At 35.2% G+C, this 20,791-nt stretch overlaps 6 protein-coding genes and 1 long non-coding RNA gene across 10 annotated transcripts; 3 read left to right on the top strand and 4 right to left on the bottom strand.

The window, feature by feature from the left end:
- Positions 1-1,709: 1,709 nt before the first annotated feature.
- LOC106371465 lies at positions 1,710-3,911 on the bottom strand. Of its 2 annotated transcripts, XR_001274546.3 has the most exons (4): positions 2,902-3,911; positions 2,618-2,824; positions 2,105-2,540; positions 1,710-2,011 (listed from the first exon to the last, which is right to left on the bottom strand). It is a non-coding gene; the product is annotated as an uncharacterized LOC106371465 (long non-coding RNA). The 2 variants fall into 2 exon arrangements; XR_007317172.1 differs by lacking the exon at positions 2,618-2,824 and having other exon boundaries at positions 2,902-3,900.
- A 54-nt stretch (positions 3,912-3,965) lies between these two features.
- LOC106371461 (NAC domain-containing protein 75) lies at positions 3,966-8,650 on the top strand. Of its 3 annotated transcripts, none has more exons than XM_013811538.3 (8): positions 3,966-4,779; positions 5,105-5,267; positions 5,402-5,594; positions 6,524-7,041; positions 7,189-7,410; positions 7,942-8,019; positions 8,148-8,206; positions 8,379-8,650. In XM_013811538.3, exons 2-8 carry the CDS (start codon positions 5,157-5,159, stop codon positions 8,416-8,418), a joined length of 1,221 nt encoding a protein of 406 aa, XP_013666992.1. In that variant the 5' UTR covers positions 3,966-4,779; positions 5,105-5,156; the 3' UTR covers positions 8,419-8,650. The 3 variants fall into 3 exon arrangements, with proteins under 3 accessions (XP_013666992.1, XP_013666990.1, XP_048598855.1); XM_013811536.3 differs by having other exon boundaries at positions 3,967-4,779; positions 7,939-8,019; XM_048742898.1 differs by lacking the exon at positions 3,966-4,779 and having other exon boundaries at positions 4,814-5,267; positions 7,939-8,019.
- On the bottom strand, positions 8,219-9,884 carry LOC106371462 (phosphatidylglycerophosphate phosphatase PTPMT2-like). The gene is made up of 6 exons (XM_013811540.3): positions 9,578-9,884; positions 9,175-9,297; positions 9,006-9,099; positions 8,845-8,927; positions 8,672-8,761; positions 8,219-8,557 (listed from the first exon to the last, which is right to left on the bottom strand). Exons 1-6 carry the CDS (start codon positions 9,854-9,856, stop codon positions 8,501-8,503), a joined length of 726 nt encoding a protein of 241 aa, XP_013666994.3. The 5' UTR covers positions 9,857-9,884; the 3' UTR covers positions 8,219-8,500.
- An 88-nt stretch (positions 9,885-9,972) lies between these two features.
- LOC106371464 (profilin-3) lies at positions 9,973-11,154 on the top strand. The gene is made up of 3 exons (XM_013811541.3): positions 9,973-10,228; positions 10,626-10,763; positions 10,846-11,154. The coding sequence occupies exons 1-3, from the start codon at positions 10,106-10,108 to the stop codon at positions 10,978-10,980; spliced, it is 396 nt and encodes a 131-aa protein (XP_013666995.1). The 5' UTR covers positions 9,973-10,105; the 3' UTR covers positions 10,981-11,154.
- A 132-nt stretch (positions 11,155-11,286) lies between these two features.
- Positions 11,287-13,714, bottom strand: LOC106371460 (glucan endo-1,3-beta-glucosidase 13-like). The gene is made up of 4 exons (XM_048742897.1): positions 13,390-13,714; positions 11,831-13,114; positions 11,706-11,739; positions 11,287-11,624 (listed from the first exon to the last, which is right to left on the bottom strand). The coding sequence occupies exons 1-4, from the start codon at positions 13,433-13,435 to the stop codon at positions 11,477-11,479; spliced, it is 1,512 nt and encodes a 503-aa protein (XP_048598854.1). The 5' UTR covers positions 13,436-13,714; the 3' UTR covers positions 11,287-11,476.
- A 576-nt stretch (positions 13,715-14,290) lies between these two features.
- Positions 14,291-16,200, top strand: LOC106370322 (mitogen-activated protein kinase kinase 6-like). The gene is given in 8 exon segments (NM_001315604.1): positions 14,291-14,367; positions 14,526-14,610; positions 14,717-14,851; positions 15,015-15,242; positions 15,326-15,508; positions 15,653-15,876; positions 15,961-16,006; positions 16,108-16,200. Coding segments are annotated over 8 exon segments (1,071 nt in total).
- A 742-nt stretch (positions 16,201-16,942) lies between these two features.
- LOC106370776 (putative FBD-associated F-box protein At5g56560) lies at positions 16,943-19,158 on the bottom strand. The gene is made up of 3 exons (XM_022692998.2): positions 17,708-19,158; positions 17,480-17,614; positions 16,943-17,215 (listed from the first exon to the last, which is right to left on the bottom strand). Exons 1-3 carry the CDS (start codon positions 19,142-19,144, stop codon positions 16,943-16,945), a joined length of 1,845 nt encoding a protein of 614 aa, XP_022548719.2. The 5' UTR covers positions 19,145-19,158.
- Positions 19,159-20,791: the final 1,633 nt, after the last annotated feature.

Here is a 20,791-nt window from a genome sequence, read left to right as displayed (position 1 = left end):
ATTCAAAAAGGTATTTACCTTAGACTCTTGAATCTGTACTATTATTTGCGAAGTAAATTTTTGCAACGGAGCTCTCACATTAAAAGTTAAAGCGGTTAATAGCTATACTACCCTTAATGAATTTGTATATAATTAACTATATAATCAAAAACGAATTTTTATTTATAATATTAATTTTTTTTTCAAAAAGATAAATTTTACATTGTGTTGTTATCTTAAAACATATTTTATATAATCAAAAACGAATTTTTATTTATAATATTAATTTTCTTTTCAAAAAGATAATTTTTACATTGTGTTGTTATCTTAAAACATATTTTTCAGTTATAAAATTTAAAATAAGATATAAAACTATTTATAATAATTAAGCAGTTAAAGTCATTGTCACCTTTAATGAATTTTATATGTAATTAATTATATAACTACAAACGAATTTTTACTAATAATATTAATTTTCTTAAATAAGCTAATTCTTATATATTGTGTTGTTATCTTAAAATTTATTTTCAATTATAAAATTTAGAAAATAACAAATAAAAAATTTATAATTAAACATTAATCAACTAAATTTGTATAAATATATTTACTTAAATATTTTTAATATGTGAATGTTTTCTTTTACAATTTCAGCATAATAATAAACATATATATTTTAGTTCAATTTACGTTATATATTTATATATATATAATTTGATGTTTGATTTTTTTAAAACAAAAATAATAAGTTATCATGCTGATTTTTGAATTAATAAAATATAAACTAATATATATATGTGTAAAACGATTATGCCCGCAAGTGCGGACAAAACATCTAGTATATATAGAATTTTTGGGGCTCCAAATTTCTGAAAGTTTAGCCTCTCGTAGTGATTTAGACTTGAGGTTTCTCAACCCTCATAGTTAGTGACCTGTGTTCGAATCTTTGATTGTATATATATTTTGGAATATAATCTTTTATAGAAAGAAAAAGGAAACCAATAAGAAAAAGCTGAATGGCAAATCAAAAACGAATCAGGTCAAGTTTTATGGGTTAAAATAACATTTTTTCTGGAAGTTTTCTAAAAACACTATAAATCAAAAATCTTAATTTGAATTAGATATATTTCTAATCATTGTATCGCCTTTCAAAGAACTTTTGATACATTACACTACCTCGTTTTTTTCTCCATGCCACCACCCTCTTCGTTTATACACTGGTACTTTTTCCTCTTCTCTTTTGTTGATATAGTATGTTATGGTTTTGTTTTCATGATTTATATCCTATCAAAACTATATTAATTACATATTTACTTGTTATATGAAAGGCCCCATATTTTAAAATTGCCTTAGGCCTCTAGATAGCCTCGCACGGCACTGTTTCCTCTCTTAGTTATATATTTCTTTCATAAATTGAATTGTTTTTTGAGAGGCAATCCTGGGCAAGCACTTTGCTTCAGACACAATGATGATCGAGATACAAAGACTCATGTTCAGTTCAAGTTTAGTAGACAAACTAAGTCACTTCTGTATTTCTGTCTGTTTTTTGATATTCTAGTCTTTGATATTTTTTTTTCCTACAATTACTTCTAATCTAAGAAACTGTGTAATGTATTGTCTTCTATTATCTTAATGTACTTTCTACCTATGAAACTGTTCAATCTAGTTCTCTGTTTTTATTCAGTATAATAATGCTCTGTTTTTTCAATCATCTTTTTTTTTGTTATTGCTCATACTTACAACATTTCTATTCATTAACATAACAATTTCATGACAAAATTCATGTTGTTATGAAGATATTAAGATAATGATCAAATGCATATAGGATAAAATGATATCACCACTTCGGTTTGGTGGGGAAGGAAGCATCTTATTGATTCCACAGACACCCCTGGTTTCCCAGTGTTCATCCTGATGTAACCTTTCTCCCCACCCTCCATGTTGGTCCCCAAGAATTTTTCACAATGATATAATCTGAACCCTTGCTTGATCCATACCCAACTGCAGTAACACCATGGTCCAAATCGACCCCACACTGCCCATCAAAGACATTTTTCACATACCAAAACACAATAATTCAAACATCAAGAAGATTATTCATTTTCCATGGATTTAATAATGTACTTACACCGCTGGAAGTCTCTAGCAGAAGCATCAATAGCGACACTGAGAGATTGATGAGCCAATGCCTTCAAGAGATTTTTCTCATCATTTCTACGTGCATCTTGGTGCCCGCTGATAGTTACCATTTCAGATTCATCTGGTTTAAAAACAAAGAGAATTAGTACGACCAATTTATTCCTTTTTTGCAGTTACACAAAAACCTTTTGCATTTAGAAAGTTCCTTCTTCCATAGAGTAAGGATAATCCTCTTCCTTGCGAATACGTTATTCACCACGTACTCAAAAGCATAATCCATGAAACCACTGTTGCAGCCATTGTTGTAAGTTGTGTCACAGACTACAATCTATGAGTTATGGTTCAGACAATGCTGTCAAGTTTGCGGTCACAATCTTGTTTACACCTTCCACTGCAGCAACTGTCCAAAAACGCCCAATAACTTCCTGCATAACAATTCAAAAAAAAAATCTAAATAAAAAATTAAAGCTATAACACATCAGAGTCCAAGATTTTTGCTTACCGCAAGAGCCTTGGTTCTTACCGCAAAAGCTCATATATCCCTTTTAATTGGCTGACGTGGATAGGCTCAATGGAGCTCATATTGTTGTAAGTTGTGTCACAGACTACAATCTATGAGTTATGGTTCAGACAATGCTGTCAAGTTTGCGGTCACAATCTTGTTTACACCTTCCACTGCAGCAACTGTCCAAAAACGCCCAATAACTTCCTGCATAACAATTCAAAAAAAAAATCTAAATAAAAAATTAAAGCTATAACACATCAGAGTCCAAGATTTTTGCTTACCGCAAGAGCCTTGGTTCTTGACATAGTGCACGGCTCCTTTCGTTCTCCACTCAACAGATTTAGGCAAAGCCTCACATCAAAGTCCTTATAAGCGAACTCTTGCTCTTTCTACATCAGTCTTGAGCCCCAAACTCAATAATCTCTTCTTAATGATGATCGGAACACTCCGTAACCTCTCCTTCGTGGCTCAAATCTGAAAACTCGTTGAGACCAAGCCATTAGCTTTTCACTTTCTTGTTAGTCTTAATGCAACTGAATCTGTTACTGACGCTTGGTCACATCCCAAGCCACTCTCATAAATCTAAACCTCGAATTCGCTTCTCCAAAGGTCCTGGTTTTATCAACCGAGTCTTGATACAGACATATATAACCAAGCCTTCAAATCACAGAAAATGAAATTTTTTTTTTTTTTGACATCTCACAGAAAATGAATTAACTTTGGTGTTTTCACAGTTGAGAAGATGATGTTCAAAGGAAGAAAGCTAGCCTTTTTATAGCATTTTCAATCAGAAATTTAGATCCTTTATACCTGAACACCCCCGACCAGGTCTTCCTCCGTCAATATCATCGTTCAGATCGTGTACCTTTTGACGGCAACAGGAGCCGCATGGGGGAATCGTAATCAGATCTTCTCTTCTTCGTGTTGGAATTTCCAGATTCAACTTTTATCGGAGAAGATTTCTTGAGTTGATCACATAGCTTGTTGATGTTTCCTTCGATCCATCCATGGAGACGAAGGCGGGTGAAGTTGAGACCACGGACCAGTGTCGCAGAACCAAAAAGAAAAAATACAGCTTGTATATAGAATAGAGGAGAAGCTGAAGCGTGAGTGATCACAGAGACAGATGATTAATTAAAGGAGGAGGGAGGAAATAAGTCGTAAATAGGAGTGTAAAAGTCGTGCACGATATACAAAAATGGAGAAGATGACTTGCTGGCGTTGTGTGGATGATGACGTGGATCATTAAAATGATATGATTGGTTGATTTAATTGGCTGACGTGGATAGGCTCAATGGAGCTCATATATCCCTTTTAATATAGTATAGATGCTGTTTGATTAATTAATCCGGAATTAAGCTCAAAAGTTAGTCATGTCAAATGATTTAATCAATTAACTAATGAAAATGTCCTAACTCAAATTTAACTAAAACACGTAAAACGAGTTGGAATCTCCGAAGGTTCCCTATTCATCAAAACCTCTTTTTTATACAAAAATATAATAATTTACATCTCAATCACAATATTGAGAAACAAGTATATCCTTTTATGAACGATAATAGAGATTGTACTAGAAAATAGGGATTTACAAAAAGTAGAATACTGAAAACAGAATTAAATCTTAATCAGTTCATAAAATGTTATTTTATTCACAATATCCTGAACTTGCATTGTTTGCGCAAGAGCTATTGTACATATATATATACGGCTGTAGAATGTATATACGTATACTTTACGTCATTAGAGAAAATAAAAATAAAAACAGAAAGAAAATACATAAATAGGTTTGGTCAAGTCATCGAGGACTCGCAGACGACAAGACAGAGTAAAATTAGGGTTTAACCTTTTCAGTCTCAACTCCTTTTATTTCCTTTACTCTTCTTCTTCCTCTTTCTTCTTCCTTTCTTTATCTACTTGACATAGATTTTCCAGTACTTAAAGTCGTATCCACATGTGTTTCTGTGTCTCTCTGCAACCAAAAAGAAATAGTTATAATAATTAAACTTTGTTCAAATCATAAATATACACTTACAATAAGTTGTTCATATAAAGACATATATTATAATCTCTAGCTATATATATATTGAGATCACTCCCGTCTTTATCAAATTCTTCTACTTCTCTTCCACTTTTAGTTCAGTCGATCTGATATGACTCGGGTACCTTTGATTTTGTTTTTCACCTTTTTTGGGTCATGTTTTTTTTTTAAATTATGTTTTAGATTTTTTTTTTAAATCTGAGATCATTAATTAATCTCAGGCTTTACATGTTGAGATCAATCTCAGCTAATCAGATTTCTTTCTTTCCATTTCTAGTTTCAGTAGATCTCGTATATATCTGGTCATCTGAATATATATTTACTTTTTTGTAACTGTTATGCGTTGAATATATATATATATATATATATATATATATATATATGTGTGTGTTTTTATTCTTCAAGCAATGTATTGAGTCGAAGCTTTATTTTTGATGAACTTGCAGATCAATCTCTCGTACTGAATTATACCAATCATCTTCGCTTTCGAACACGGTAATGAAGAATACATGTAACCTCATTGATTCAAAGCTCGAGGAACATCATTATCTTTGCGGATCAAAGCATTGTCCTGGATGTGGCCGCATGATTCAAGCCGCTACTAAACCAGTAATATTCCTATTCCATAACATATATACTCATCAAAAACCAGAAATATAAATAAGATATTCTCTTTAACTTTTGTTTCTTTAAATGTGCTCTTCATCATTTATACACTTTCCTTTTTCTCTCTCTTTTTTAAGAATTGGTTTGGACTGCCGGCGGGAGTGAAATTTGATCCGACGGACCAAGAGCTTGTTGAGCATTTAGAAGCAAAAGCGAAGGGAAAAGAAGGAAATAAGAAATGGTTTCCGTCTCATCCACTTATAGATGAGTTCATCCCAACCATTGACGGAGAAGATGGGATCTGTTACACTCACCCACAGAAGCTTCCAGGTTCAGTTATCTTTTTGATGCAACAAACTTTATAAGTTTTATTAAAAAAGAACCAGAAGTTTGATCTGTACGTATCATCAGCACAAAACAGTATGAACTGATTTGATATTTATATAGTTTAGAGGTGACATATATTTCTTGTACTATAAATCAATCTAGAAATCACCACTCCTTTATTAGTTCCTAGCCTTCTTTTATATTTTGTTTTTTAACCCAAGACTTTACTTCTTTTTTTTGTCACCAGCCTTAATTTTTCAATAAAACTATGAATTCATTTTGAAATTCATTCTATTATATATATATATATATCCTAATCATTCTTAACTATATTATTACTAATCATTCTTAACTATATTATATCCTAATCATTATATATATATATATATATATTCTTAACTACACATATATATATATATATATATATATATCCTAATCATTCTTAACTATATTATTACTATGAAGTTTTTGGAATATTTTCGCATGTTCTCCGTGTTATATAAAAAAAAATGTACTTCTGATATTTTAGCTAAATATGTAGATTATAAATAATTAATTGAAAAGGATAAATATTTCTTTGAAATATCTACATCGAAAATGGTTAAAAAAAGTTTCAAAAGAAAAGGTATTCTGAAGTACAATAATGATACATATTTAGCTAATTTAAAATTATCAACATAGGTAATCCAGTCTTTAATGAACCTGGCAGATTAATTTTCGTCGATAACTTCTTAGTTATTCATAATATATATATATATGTAGCAATGAATGTGCATGCAAGTGGTAGTATAGGGCTCTTGGATAATGTTTGGTAACCTAAGTTTGGAAAGAAAACCACATTCTTCGTAATAACTTGTTACTCTTACATTAGTTCTCCAGAGTTCTAAATTTCTAATTGACGTCAATTTAAATATTCCATGTTTTTATATTAGGGGTAACAAAAGATGGTTTAAGCAAACACTTCTTCCACAAACCATCAAGAGCTTACACAACCGGAACAAGAAAACGACGCAAAATCATCCAAACGGAACAAGACTCCGAGTTAACCGGATCGTCATCCGAAACGAGATGGCACAAAACCGGCAAAACAAGACCGGTTATGATAAACGGTCGACAAAGGGGATGCAAGAAGATATTAGTACTTTACACAAACTTCGGCAAGAATCGACGACCAGAAAAAACAAACTGGGTGATGCATCAATATCATTTAGGGATTAACGAAGAAGAAAGAGAAGGAGAGCTTGTGGTATCCAAGATCTTTTATCAGACACAACCTAGACAATGTGTTGGTAATATTAGTTGGTCGGAACAAAATGTTAGTTCCAAGGGCTTGATAGGAACTGGTGCCGGAGATGAAATATGCGGCGTTGCTGCCGCCTTGCAGAGTCTTGGCTCCGGTGACGTTATTTCTAGGGTTAATACGAACCCCTTTATAAGAGCCTTAGATGAGGTATATGATATTTCCTGTATATTTCTCTTTTATGCTCAAGTTTTACATAAAAATAAATGGCCATATTGTGGTGTCGTAACGCAACACTGAGAGTTAATCAGACATTTTTTTTGTGTGTGTTGTAATTAACATGTGTATGTAATTAAGGGGACAGCCGAAGCTTCGAAGGGAAGAGAAAACCGGCTTGTGTCCGGCACGTGCGAGGAAGTACATGATGGGATCATAAGATCATCGTCATCAACTTCATATCATATGATTCATGATCATAATCAGCATCATCAGACCGGAGAAAGAAGAGAATTTCACATACCATCTTCGTCATCATATCATGAGTCAATCTTCAACATTACAAGTACTGTGCCATTTCAGGTAAAGTTCCCGTTACTTCATTTTTCTTGATAATGAAACCCAAAATTAAATTCCAAATATATTTTGTATATATGTCGCGAACGTGCATGGATGGATGGATATACATTAGTAGGAATATAGTGCAACGTGCATGGATGGATATACATAGTAGGAGTATAGTGTTTCTTGACTTCTTTTTGGTAAATATGTTAGGAAGTGTTTCTTGTCTTCTTGGACATTTAATCATGACAACTCATTTAAATAAAAGCTATAATGATGTTGGATCTACAGGCTCATGCAAAAAGTTAATCATGCAATCTATCACAAACTCAATCTTGTTCATATCTTATAAAAAGTAAATTAGCTTGCAAAAGTAACACGTAAAGTATACATGGGTAGTGGAAACGTATGTATAGTATGTATTAAAACCACCACATACGTATACGATCTTTATATTGCTATCCTTTTATTGGTGTGATGTGAATTGTTTATTTTTGTTATAGAGTAATGTTACTTGTATCTTTTTCCTTTTTTTTTTAATAATGACAGCAGCAACAATTAAGGGGTCGATCATCTGGTTCGGGATTAGAAGACTTAATCATGGGTTGCACATCTACTTGCACAGAAGAGGTAAGCTTCTAATAAAATATTTAATCAATTAATTTCGAGATAGGTGTATAAGCTATGGCTATGTGATTATTGATCCGTGTTTGGCATATATAAGGTCAGTTATAATTACAAATGTCTAAACTTGGCAGGAAAATTCAGAAGCAATTCCACAGCAAAATGCAGACTGGTTAACGTTTCCACCATCCTGGTACGACCAAAGTTATTAAAATGATAGATATTAACATATATCGTAAATAGAATAGTATTACAAACAATTGTTAAGCAACCAGAGGTCAATCATGTAACTGTCTTTTTCATGGGGACAACTGAGAATGAATATACTCCATAAATTAACCATTAGACCGGTCACGATTTCGCAGGAACCAAACCGAGTCAGATGGTCAAAACCGGAGATTTTAACCGAACCAGAAGGAAGCAGAGAAGTCTTGCAAACAATGGGCTTAGCTTTTGATCAATGCTTAGCTATATATAGTATCTGCCATTAACTTACGGCATCAGAGGTCTCTAGACTTTGTATCTTTTTAAATTCCTCAACAACCTATACCACAAGTGACAATCTTTCAGAAACAATAGCCTAAACTTTGTATTAAAAAACACACACAAGTAGATCATGTTTTTTTTGTTAGCTTCAGGATCTGTCTCATGTACTTACTCTCCTCTGCGAAGGATGCAGTAACACCCGCGGTCTTATAGAGCGGACATGTTCAAAAGCTGCAGCTACCGTCATACTCTTGTGCTCAATCTGAGAAACAAAGCGAGAGCCAAAACCTTAAAATACTAACCTAAGCTAATTAAAACGATATGAAAATTAATCTATGGAGTTACCAGATAGCAGAGAACAACGGTAGTACTTCTACCACGACCAGCTTTGCAATGGACGTAAGTGGTTTTACCGAGCAAAGTATTCTCTGTTACATGAAAGGGAATGCATAATAAATCACATAAAAAAAAGAAGTAAAATTAAAGAGAGCACAAAATTTACTCACTGTGAATGAAGTCAAGAGCTCGGGTTATGTCTGCAATGGAAGGAGCAAAGAGGTAATCTCGTGTAGGTATCAGTAGATGCTCCATTTCAAAAGCCTAAAACAAAATCTGCAACCATCAATTCAAACACTCCACATGTAGACAAAAAGATTGGGGAAAGTTTTTACCAACGTTGTACAAAGAAGATGGAACCAAAGTCTCAAAAGGTTCGTTAAGAGTGATCACGCCACCAACTCCTAGTTGTTTTAGTCGCGGAACGTCCTTACGAAATGGAACCGCTCCCATCAGAAGAAACTGATAAAATAAAATAAAATAAAATAAAATAAAATGATTTCTCCATGACTCCAAATGAACAAGCAAAAAGCTATCAAGACAGAAACAGTTCTAACTACAGATCGATTGTCTGAAAAGACATGATCTTTAAAGATAGAAACAGTCAAGACCAAGAAGCTGATTGATTTGCAATAAGAAGAAGTTACTGATATTTCTCAGCTGCTCCAAACATCAAATCAATAATAAATACTCCGACTTTTGCTAGCTCAAATGAAAATATTAAAGAAAAAAAAGAAGAAACCTCGTCGATTTGATCCCACCATCGAAATTCAGACTGGAGTTTGAAGCGGAGGAGGTTGTACAGAAGAGTCGGGTAGAATAGGATCCTACCACCCGCTCCGATTAGAGCTCTCTTTGCTTTATCACCCTTGAAACCTATACCCTTCTTCTTGTGATTTTTCGAAACGCCGTCGTCCAGGGATGATCGCTGCGTCTCGTCATCTTCCTCCGTTTCATCTTTCATTGCCGCCGGAGATTCAAAGTCAAACTGGAAAGAGCAAAGTGTGTTCTTCTTCAACATCCAAGACGAATCGACATATTAAGGCCCATTTGAGTAAATTTAAGACGTATTGGGCCTTTATAAAAATCTAGAAGGCCCATTTGACTAATCTGGTCTTCTTTTTCGTCCAACAGGTCAAATTAAGACGTACCGGCACGTGTCGTTCACTTATCATCTCTCTCTCTGTCTCTGTATTATGTGCCACTGCTACACTTGGACGCTATCTCTAGAACATTCCGATTAACCACAGAAGAAGCAGAGCCGAGGAAGATGTCGTGGCAGACTTATGTAGACGATCACTTGATGTGCGATGTCGAAGGCAACCGCCTCACCGCCGCCGCAATTCTCGGCCAAGACGGTAGCGTCTGGGCTCAGAGCGCAAATTTCCCTCAGGTTAGGGTTTGCTTCTTCACCCTTAGCTGATTGTTACTAGCTATGGCCGTTTGATTCTTCGAGACTTTGCTGTTTCTGGTTCGATCTGTGTTGATACCTGGAGCTCTTTTTTTACGTTTTGGTTTTCTCTGCTTCATATGTTGTATAGTTTGATTAGTTTCCATAAGATTGAGTAGAAGAAGTTCGACTCATAAAGTTTAAGGCTTTCTTAAGCACAAAGTTTTTGACTTTGCAGATGGGTTTCGTTCCTTGTGTTTGTGCTTCTTATAGAGTGAACTTACGAAGTGTTCACTGATATTTAGTTTTACACGAAATGTTGTTTCTTGAGATAGGGTTTCAACATTTGTATTGGTGATCTATGTTTTCTCTCACTGTTTTAGTATTGGCTTTGTTTTAGTTGAAGCCTGAGGAAATCAGTGGCATCAACAAAGATTTTAATGAGCCTGGAACGCTTGCCCCAACGGGATTGTTCATCGGTGGCACAAAGTACATGGTCATCCAAGGAGAGCCAAATACTGTTATTCGAGGGAAGAAGGTAACTTCAATCTCTTGCCTTTTTGTTCCCAAGACAGTTGTTTGTTTATGAACCAGTGCTACCTTTTTGGTTTACCTTGTAGGGAGCTGGTGGTGTTACCATCAAGAAGACCACACAAGCCATGGTCTTTGGTATCTATGAAGAGCCAATGACTCCTGGACAGTGCAATATGGTTGTTGAGAGGCTTGGTGACTACCTGATTGAATCAGGGCTCTGAAACCCATGCTGCTGCTATGTTGCTGTCGCTCATGCTGTCTTTATATTGAGAGAAAACCTATTTATATATCGAATGTGATCAATCGTTTTAATAGTCCAACTGTGTAACTATTACCCCTTACCATGTGATGGATCCTTGGGGTTGTATGATTTTATAAAACAATTTGGTATTGTCTTCGTTTGTGTCTGAGTTAAAATTGTTTTTAGTGAATGGCAGTTTGGTAGCATAGCTTGTTTAGAGTTTGAATGGTCCCAGATTGATTTTTTTTTTTTTTTTTTTGTGAATTGGAACCAAAATAGATTCAAATCATAGACACAGGTGATTGCATTACAAGTTCTCAGATAAAATGTCTGTACAACAACTCACTTCAGGAAGATAGACAAAACCTTAGATGGTAACAATTTCTAGACCAAACGTTGAGGAACAAATCTTACCTTTTCTCACTATTGCTACATTCCTGCTACAACACTGACTCACTTTTCTTTCAGATTCTGGGTCACAATGCCTGTGAGTTTGTAGTTTGCAAACTGAACAACAACAAGATCACGAGACAGAGACTCAAATTCCATACTAGAGATTCGTTTCCATGTGAAGTAGAAGCAGAGGAACTCAATGCAGATGCATTCGTCGCCTTGGTGTTGTTCCTGTACAAGATTTCAAAGAATACGTATGCATAGTTACTTCAATTTGCAAATCTGAAACAAAGTTTGTTTTTAATGACATACCCGCCTGCGGTTATGTATACGCATTTGTCATAACCTGTAACAACATAGAACCAGATTCAGTTTAAACCAAGACTGTTGATTCGTGATTTTGCAAAAACGAACGCTGGAGACTTTTGTTTACTTACTAGGGTCTTTGTTGACCTTAACACCAACTCCTCCAAAGCTACAAGCAACGTCCGTACCTCCGTTCTGCTGGAAGTAACTATTAAACACAAAAGAAGCATGAGAAACCAACGTATCCGGCTGGAAACAAGGCTGGCTCGGTTGAATAGCCGTGCAATCAACATTCCCAGGACCACACGCCCAATCCAAAGCACCTCTCAGCTCTATCTCCGAAGCTTTCGAAGAAGCAATGCACCAGCTCTCACTCCTCCCTCTCGAGTTTCCCCCCCTCGAATTCCCCCGAAACCCGCCGTTCTTCCCCGTGAAATCCAGCTGGTAAACACTCGTCTGGTCGGGATAGAACAGCCCCCAGTTCCTCTCCGAATCCAAACCAGTCTTCCTGTTCTCGTTGAACAATGAGAATATATAAACGTCCATGGCCTCTCCAGGCTTTGAAGGCGTGCCTTGGTTCGTAACCGTGTGGCGTATAATGTTACTATTATACGTCTCCGCGTTGTCAGGAGACGCAGCGCCTTTCTCCTTGGGTGAGCCTTTGGTCGGCCAGCCCGTCTCGGTGACCATGATCTTGATCGTCCTGAAGTTTAGAGCAGTCAGCGCGTAATAGAGCGCGTCGACTTGAGCATCAAACATGTTCTTGTAGAGCAAACCGGTGTTGGGATCAATCACTTCGGAAGAAGACTCGAACAACACATAGTCCAAAGACACATTGTTGGGAGAATCTCTATAAGCGTAGTAAGGATAAAGATCGACCATGAAAGGAGACTGATTCTCCGCCAAGAACTCGAGCATTGGTCTCAAGAAATACGCGTAGCTGCTGTTGAAGGCTCCAGCGGAAGGAGGGAAGGATCTCGAGAGGACGCCGAGGGAGAGCGTCGTGGAGACTTTGATTCTTCTGCTCAGACCGACTTTCTTGAGAGCGGTTAACACGTTCTGCATCGCGGGGACGACGAGAGAGGAAGCGTTGGTGTGCGGGTCGTCGGTGGATTCGGCTCCGACTGTTATGTAAGTGATCTTGGTGGTTGGGTAGTAGGGTAAGACGCTGTTCTTTAGCCACGTGTCTGCGTTTGATTGGAGCTGGGAGAAGGGTTTGAGGTCGGAGTTTGGGACTCCGATCATGAGCTCGATGGTTGTGTTAGCAAATGCTTTGAGGACTTGGGAGTTGGAGTCGTAGATACGAACGTATTTGATGTTGTGCTGTTTTATCAGCTGGACTACTTTGGCTGGTGTCGGAAGGTCGTCGGCGCTTCTTCCGTAACAGACTCCGACCCTGCCACCGTAGCAACCGTCTGCAATAAAAAAAAGAAGAAGACAGAATCAATTGTTTTTCTTTTCCGACCAAATTTGTCAGTGTTTCAAGAACTGCAATTGTGCATAAGCTCGAGCCCTACAGTAGATTACAAGAGGATAATGTAAACTATCAAATTCTCTATTGATATAAATCGAAGCTGGAAACTAATGAATATGTAGCAAAACAAAGTCTCATAAAGTTCACTGAAGTGGAGAATCATTTGGTTTAAGGGTTCACTGAATAGTAGAGGGTGAGAGAGAGAGAGAGACAAACCCAGAAGCAGAAGCAGGAGAGAAATGGAGAAGATGAGCTTCCCCATTGATTAATAAATGCACTATCTTGCTTCCTTTCTCGAAAGAAGGAAGTTTCTTCTTCTTCTTCTTCGAGCTTCTTCAATCTTTGTGAATAAAGTGTAAAGCTTTTTTTGCTCAAAAAAAAAGAAGTTTAAAGCTTTTTCTCTCTCTCTACAAATAGCTGTCTCTGACTCTCTCTCTCTCTCTCTCTCTCTCCGCCAAGAGTAGGAAACTAAAGTTTAGTAATTTTTTTCTATATTGTTTTTTTCTTGTCAGAAGTAGGACTCTGGTCGGAAACAAACCGGGCCACAGGCTGTATAATAAACTCGATTTGATAGACTTCTATCGAATCCGCTTAGCTTTGAGAGTATTTCCACAACTTTAATTTCTCTCCCCCGTTATTTGTGTATTCTCAAAAACTACCCCATTATAAAGCAAAACCGGTCCCATATGACCCAAAAAAGAAAAAGAAACCGGTCCCATATAATTTATGTTTATACGCTCTCGAAATAAGATGATAAATTCGATCAATAAATATATGCTTATCTTACAGCAAAATATTCCATAAATGTAAAAGATTACAACTTTCTTTCGATTCCAAAAAAAAAAAAGCAAATACATCAACATACCGGAGATAACCGATAAATGGCTTAGAGGAAATTATTTCGACCGTCTTTACACTAATGAGCCGACTTAGGGCCCATTTAATAGTCAGCCCATACATTCAGTTTCTTTAGTATTTTATTAATTAATAGTATAATAATTTTATCTTCCCGGTCTTACGCGTTCAAAATTATGTCCGTTACCACTAAGAATCGTCGTCGTCTTCTCTTTCTTAATAGTTTGTTTAGAGCGATAGTCCCAAGATCGCCCCAAAAAGGATGAAGCTCAAATCGAACTTGAAGCAGCTTAATAAGCTCTCCGTTCCAGCTCAGCAAACCCCCATCTCTTCCTTCTTGTAAGTTTCCGCGATTCTCAATCGCACTCATCTTAATTTTTTTATCACTTCCTTCGAGAATCTTATTGGATTCTGAATCTCTGATTGCGAACAAAGGTTTAAATTGATCGAATCTTCGATTGAAACGTGTTTGGGTTAAAATTGGTGAATACGTACAGGACTGCAAGTGGAACGTTTCACGATGGAGATTTTCTTCTAAACCAGAAGGGGCTAAAGCTGACGTCAGATGATAAGCAATCGAGGGTAATCTCACTTATCTAAACCCCTAATCCTTTTTTTTTTAACAGACCAATCAATGTTGTAGAGAAGAATCAGTTTCTTGTGTGTTTGTTTGTCTTTGGTTATATAGCCTTCTGATAGCAAAGAGCTTGATTTCGAAATCACTGCTGAAGACTTAGAGATTGTGAGAGTCATCGGTAAAGGCAGCGGTGGAGTTGTACAATTGGTTCGTCACAAATGGGTTGGCAAGTTATTTGCTATGAAGGTACGTTTTTTTATTCATTGATTAACTAATAGTTCTCTTCCCTCAGCCTTGCAATGTATGTGGTATCATCTTAGCCCTCAGGGATTCATAACACAGCAAGTAGAAAAGTTTTGATCTTTTCATGGAATTTTTTATTTGAGTGTTCATTTCTTATGAATTACAGGTCATACAGATGAACATACAAGAAGAAATTCGTAAGCAAATTGTCCAGGAGCTCAAAATAAACCAAGCATCGTCTCAGTGTCCACATGTTGTTGTCTGTTACCACTCTTTCTATCACAATGGAGCCTTTTCCCTTGTCCTCGAATACATGGACCGTGGCTCTCTTGTTGATGTCATAAGACAAGTGAAGACTATCCTTGAGCCTTACCTTTCTGTTGTCTGTAAACAGGTCCACTGATTCAAACCATTACTAAAAGTACTTCCATCATTCTCATGAGTTTATCAATCTTAGTTATTTTCTCCTGTAAACAGGTTTTGCAGGGGCTAGTTTACCTGCACAACGAAAGACATGTCATACACAGAGACATTAAACCATCAAACCTTCTCGTGAATCATAAAGGAGAAGTGAAAATCTCAGACTTTGGTGTCAGTGCAAGTCTTGCTAGCTCCATGGGACAGAGAGACACGTTTGTTGGAACCTACAACTATTTGTCGGTACGAAAACATTCCAAAACCATTACATTTAGAAACATTTACTATACAGATTTCTTCCATTTCATTTTCTAGTACCTCTCTTGTTTTGTTATCATACATGACCATGTCTTTTTTTTTTCCTTTTTTAACTTCTTCATCTCACAGCCTGAGAGGATCAGTGGAAGCACATACGACTACAGCAGCGACATTTGGAGTTTGGGGATGTCAGTGTTAGAATGTGCAATAGGAAGATTCCCATACTTAGAATCTGAAGACCAGCAAAACCCGCCTAGCTTTTATGAGCTTTTGGCAGCAATCGTAGAGAGTCCACCACCAACTGCTCCTTCTGATCAATTCTCACCTGAATTTTGCTCCTTCATAACAGCCTGGTAAGTGGTATTTCATTATTAGCTTTTTCATATACTTTGCAATATCGTAATGGTGAAAATGGTTCTTCTTTACATCTCAAACAGCTTACAAAAGGATCCTCCAGCAAGAGCATCATCCTTGGACCTATTGGTAAGTAATGCTTACTCACGAGTCACGACTCTCTTTTTCTCTCTTGGTAACAACATTTAGGATCTTTTGATGAAACGTTCGGTTTTTGTTAATGCTCCCAGAGTCATCCATTCATAAAGAAGTTTGAGGACATGGATATTGATCTCGGGATACTTGTTGGCACTCTGGAACCACCTGTTAACTGCCTTAGATAAGTAAGCCCTCTTTTTTTCTTCTGCATTTTGTATATGATATGGTAAGATACATGATGTGTAATGTGTCTGAGTGTCCGAAAAGATTATTATTACTTAATCAACAAAACTGGATGAGATTTTATTATTCATTGCCTTCTTTAATATGCAATATTCAGGTTTTTGTTGAATACGTGATTAAGTAGACCGAGTCAATTATAAAACTTATTTGGTCTCCAAGATTATGACATTTCATAAAGACTAAATCAAACATTAACTATATAACATAGTCTTGACACGAGAAATGTAATTGAGAGATCCGCTATCCAAGGAGATGAGTCATAGACACTCTCATGAGTCCATACTCCAAAAACCCATTCATGTTTATAAGAATAGAAGTAAAATGATTATTTACTTACTAATGGAATTTTGATTATTGATCAAGAAAACTCTTGCTCACAGTCTTTCATATTACTTTGTACAAGGGTATAAATATTTCATATACTCTACAAAATCTTTGCAAAAATCCCATCTATTTTGTGATTTTAATTATACGAATATCTTTGTTCTGAGTATCTTCTTGAGATGCATAAAGAGTGTGCACCTTTTCAAACATTAATCTAAGACTGGCTTTGTTTTCATAATATAAAGAAGATATGGAGATTCGGGAAAAAATCCCACAAACATAAAAAGTAAAGCCAGAGAAAAAAAGGAAGAAGAAACTTGCATCTCTTCTAGAGACATACACCATTCATTATAAGAGTGTTTACTCAAAAACTAACTGACATGTCTTCGAAATTCTTTTCAGTTTCTTTAACTTCATGACCATGCGATGATCTTTGTTTCTACTTCTTGTTGAAAATGTTGCCATCTTTAGACAAGTAGCGTTTGCTAGTATGCACGCAGCCACTTTCCTATGCTGCACTGTGTTTTCATATTGTCTCCATTCAAAGATCTCTAGATGCGTCAATAAACATTCGGGAACCACTACTGGTTCGTCCCAAAAGCTCATCGGATCGTTGTATTGGGCACTATGATTCTGAGACCACCAAAAAAAAAACATTACGTGAGTTAGTGTTCGCCCTTTGTGGGAACTACCTACCAGTTTCATTCTTCTAACTAATTTATGAAGAACTTCTAGAGCAGTGTGGTAGCTCCCAAGACTCACAAGTGTAGATCGTTCAAAAATATACATAAAATGGATTAATGATATACTAGTATTCTATGCATTCAAGTATATCCATCGTTATAACTCTAATTAACATGCTAGTAAAATAAACAAGTCCATACTATTACTACATACCGACATAAGCTTGAGAGATTGGAGTCTTGGAGACTCATTGAGTATAGAAGCAAGAAGATTGACCCATCCCGCAGAACATGTACATAGCTCTAGATGTTCAAGATAGGGAAAGACAGAGCCACGGCGATATGGAATCTACAGATGAAGTTATATGATTTACTGTGCTGAGAATGAGAATAACCAAACATAGAAGAAACATTACTTGGGGGGGTAACAAAGTTTTCTTACCTCCGAATTTGGAGAACATAGAGAAAGATGTTGGACTGAGGTAAGAGATCCAATGAAATTCTCAGATTGCTCACAAATGACCTGGATATTCGCTTTTGTTACCTCTGGCGTAAACTCAAGCATTAGAAAGTTACTGACAGTATCCTTAATGTTCAAAGTCTGCAAAGCAGGAGCATTTATCAAAAACCCATGATTCTCCTTTTCGTCGTCGTCAGTACGTTTCTCTCTTGAGTTATTAATAGTTAAGCTCTTCAAAGTAGGCACATCGATATCATATAACTTCACATTGTCATATCTGGTTCGGCTTATAACCAAATGTTCAAGAGCTGCACACCTTTTTAAAAGCGTTGCAACATATTCATCCCCATGGAATTTAACAGATGAAAGGTGAAGACTTTTGATTGATGACAAACAGGACTCAGGTGGGATAACCCTGAACATTGGCATATAATCTCGTTCGGTTTGGCTTACGACCAGATATTCAAGAACCGGGCAACTTTGTAGAAGACGTGTAAGAGAATTGCACGCTATATTATTACTACTAGGCGATAAAAGGTGCAGACTTTTGAGTGACGACAAGGAAACACGCTCCGAATAGTAATAGCAGGTTCTGTTTAAAACCAAATATTCAAGAGAGCCTGCACACGTTTTTAAAAGCGTTGCAATAGCTTTATCATTCGAGAGTTCGACAGATAAAAGGTGCAGACTCTTGATTGATGACAAACGAGACTCAGGTGGGATAACACTAAAAACCGGACTCAACTCACGTTCGGTTTGGGATACAACCAGATATTCAAGAACCGGACAACTTTGTAGAAGATGTGTAAGAAGACCAGACGTATAGTGTACTGCCGATAAAAGGTGCAGACTTCTTAGTGACGGCAAGCAAAATCTAACCTCATCATTTATACCATAGTAATTTTGTAAAAGCCTTGCGTTAGATGCCTTTTGCGAGAATTCAACGGAGAAAAGGTGCAGACTTTTAAGAGATGGCAAACAGAAACCACGAGGAACATGATTGATAGTTACTTCACGGAGTATCAATGATTTTAGGGTTGTGCAAGTACTCAAGCAACTTGGCAGAACTAGGGTTCCACCATACAAGTTAATTCTCAGCTTTCTTACAGAACTATTAACCGCCACTTGAACCCAAAAGTTGATGTCTGAAGCCGAATAGTTTCTGTTAAGCTTGAGATGCAATCTCTCTAGGATCTGATCATCGTCAGACAACAAAGATCCGTAATAAAAACTCATGAAAGTCACGAAACTCTCCTCATTATCATATTCTAACGTGACGTCCGACACCAGATTATAAGGATTCTCGTGCTGCTCTGATATGAGATGTGTTGCAACGCTCTCTTTAAAGTTCGGAAGCATTGAGAATATCTTCAAGATCAGTTCATCTGGTAAGTCATTGAGTCTCAGACGTTTCACCATGTTTTTGTTTATCTTGGCTGCCCTCTCCATATCCTGGCTAGTTTTATGACACAGAGAAACGAATCCTACGTTTAAATTAGGTTTCGAGATTAATATATACTAGAACTAGACCCGTCCGACCGGACATGTGTTTTTTTTGTTTACTTAATGTAACTAAATATTTTTACACCATTATATAATCTATAAAAATTATAATAAAATGGTGACAAAAATATACCACATAATACATATATTGCTGTTACATAATTCCACTTATAGTAAAAGTAAAATGATTTATATAACTGTAAATATAAATATCACGCGAATATTTGTTTTTATTTGATCGATATCATTTTTATTTACCCGATATCGAATTGGCTAGTGGTAAAGGAAATGCTAGTAGCCTTTCATTGGTCGGGTTTGATACACATTGGAAACAATTATTTACAACATTTGGGTTCTCAGTAAAAAAGAGAAACCACTTTTTTCATTTTTTAGAAATATATTTTTGTTTTCTATAAATAACATAATATTTATTTATTTTTTCACGTATTATTTATTTTTATTATGACATTACGCATAATAATTAAAATATATATTTTTAGTTTATTTTAGTTTATGTGTGTGTTTTCCATAAACTAAAATATATATGCGAAAATAATGTTTGAGATGTTTTGATAGGTTTTTGGTCATAAATGATAACTATATTTAAATTTTCAATCCGTTATATAAGTAATTTTAATTTTTAATTTCTCAACCCAATATATAAATATTCGTCATCCATTTTTAACACTAAAATATTTATATTATACTTATGAAAATGAGTAATTTGTTAGAATGAGTAATTGCATTTCTTGTATTTATATTATTATCAAATTAATTTTATTTTAACTTATTGACTTTAACATTTTATTATATGTAGGATTTTTATTTTATATGATTTTTTTTATTTTACAACATTGTTATCTTATCTAAATGTTTTTCTTTACATAAAAAAACTTGAAGAATATTCTTTTTAATACTAATACTTAAATGTACATGTTATTACCAAATCTAATATTTCAAATCCTTACTAAAGAAAAATAATTTAAGGTAAAATTTAATTGAACATGTGTAATATCATACATAATTTAAAAATAATTTTCTAATAGCATTTTAGTTACATATATCTAAAACAATATCGTCAATTAAATAGATTAGTCAAATTGGTTATTTGAAAATTTTAATTAGGTACAAATTTAGAATTATCAAGTAAAATGGATCTTTTTAAATATGTTCTCATTATTAAGTTTTTATTCTCAAATACAACATATCCTTTAAAATTTTTAAATATTGTTAATTGATTTCATTAACAATAAAATTTTGAAAGTGTAATAAACATTATTTAATAGAGGATAATACCCATGAATTTATAGAAATAATTTTTCTACTTTACATATTAAGGTTTATAGTATTAATGTGCATTAAGGGTAATATTTATCATGAATTTGTTATGGAATAGATTTAGAAAAAAAATAAGTTAGATTTAAGATTATTAATTATTTTAATGGCATTGTATTGTAATTAAGTTGTAAGTCTTAGGGTTATCTCTTATTTGTACTTCTCTTTTAGTAGTATAGATACTAGATTTTGACCCGCACACTCGTGCGGATATTTTTAATTTTATGA

Source organism: Brassica napus, chromosome A10 (genome assembly GCF_020379485.1).
Source record: "Brassica napus cultivar Da-Ae chromosome A10, Da-Ae, whole genome shotgun sequence".
Lineage (NCBI taxonomy): Eukaryota > Viridiplantae > Streptophyta > Magnoliopsida > Brassicales > Brassicaceae > Brassica > Brassica napus.
Note: the sequence above shows the minus strand (reverse complement) of the source record. Positions and strands in the feature narration are given on the sequence as shown.